The sequence below is a fragment of the Pteropus vampyrus genome, unplaced genomic scaffold (genome assembly GCF_000151845.1).
Source record: "Pteropus vampyrus isolate Shadow unplaced genomic scaffold, Pvam_2.0 Scaffold376, whole genome shotgun sequence".
Classification (NCBI taxonomy): domain Eukaryota; kingdom Metazoa; phylum Chordata; class Mammalia; order Chiroptera; family Pteropodidae; genus Pteropus; species Pteropus vampyrus.
Window position 1 is genome coordinate 6140 of NW_011889157.1, and position 905 is coordinate 7044.

Below are 905 nucleotides of genomic sequence, written 5' to 3' on the forward strand. Positions count from 1 at the left end.
CTTGTGAAGGTCTAGTGCGGACGGCCGCGGCTGCTGTCAGCTCCGAGCGTGTCCCCAGCGTCATGGGGAGACGTTCGTGGGGAAACTTGTGCGTGGCTGGGTTTCCGCCCTGGACCGCTCCTGTCTCTCGGGGTGGAGGGAAGCCACCCAGGGGCAGGGAGAGCCCCCGGCACGGGAGGCTGGCCGGCCTCCCCTCCCTCCCCGAGGACGGCGTGGGTCCAGGCGCCTCCACGCTCAGCTTCCCTACAGGCCGCAGGTGCTGCTGCCCGTCGGCCACGTCCGGCCTGCACGCGGGTTCTTCCTGGCCGGCCACATGCTCTTAGATCAACCTTTTTTCGGAACAGTATGCGATTGACCGAGATGTTGCAAAGACAGTGCCCAGACGTCCACGTGTCCCTCCCTAGGTCCCGTTGCCCTGACGTTCACGCCCTGTGTCACCAGGTGCCTTTGTCAAAACCGACGCCTCCTCCCGCTGTCCTCCAGGCTGTCCTTCATTTTTTCCGGGTTTTGCGTTTCCGACCTTTCCCGCCCCCGATTCCAGCTCAAGCTGCCACACTGCATTTCATCGTCGTCTCCTTAGTCCCCTGGTCTCGGCCCCCGCTGCTTTTTCAGGGTGACGGTTCGGAGGGCCTGCCCGGGCCTTTCCCCGCTGAGACCGGTACGGGTCCTTGCGAAGGTCGCCGTGGAGGTGACGAGCCCTTGCCATTGTGCCCTGTCAGGGCCCGGTGACATCCAAGACCCCCCTGGTGGTGTTCCCTGTCGTCACCCGGTCAAGGTCGTGTTTGCCCGGTGTCCACCGTAAAGTTCCTGTCACCCCTTTCTATGCGCTGAGCCTCTGAAGTGGGCACTGAGCCCCACCAATATTCAAAAATCATGAGGCCCGTGAGAGATACAAATCTGGGGTT

At 63.0% G+C, this 905-nt stretch overlaps 1 protein-coding gene across 1 annotated transcript in view; it reads left to right on the forward strand.

The window, feature by feature from the left end:
- The window catches only part of LOC105305264, a 7030-nt gene extending 6133 nt beyond the window's left edge, over positions 1 to 897 (forward strand). Inside the window, exon 3 of the mRNA XM_011379768.2 lies at positions 442 to 897. Coding sequence (XP_011378070.1) covers positions 442 to 617 — 176 coding nt within the window. The 3' untranslated portion in view covers positions 618 to 897. The remainder of the gene's footprint in view (positions 1 to 441) is intronic.
- Positions 898 to 905: the final 8 nt, after the last annotated feature.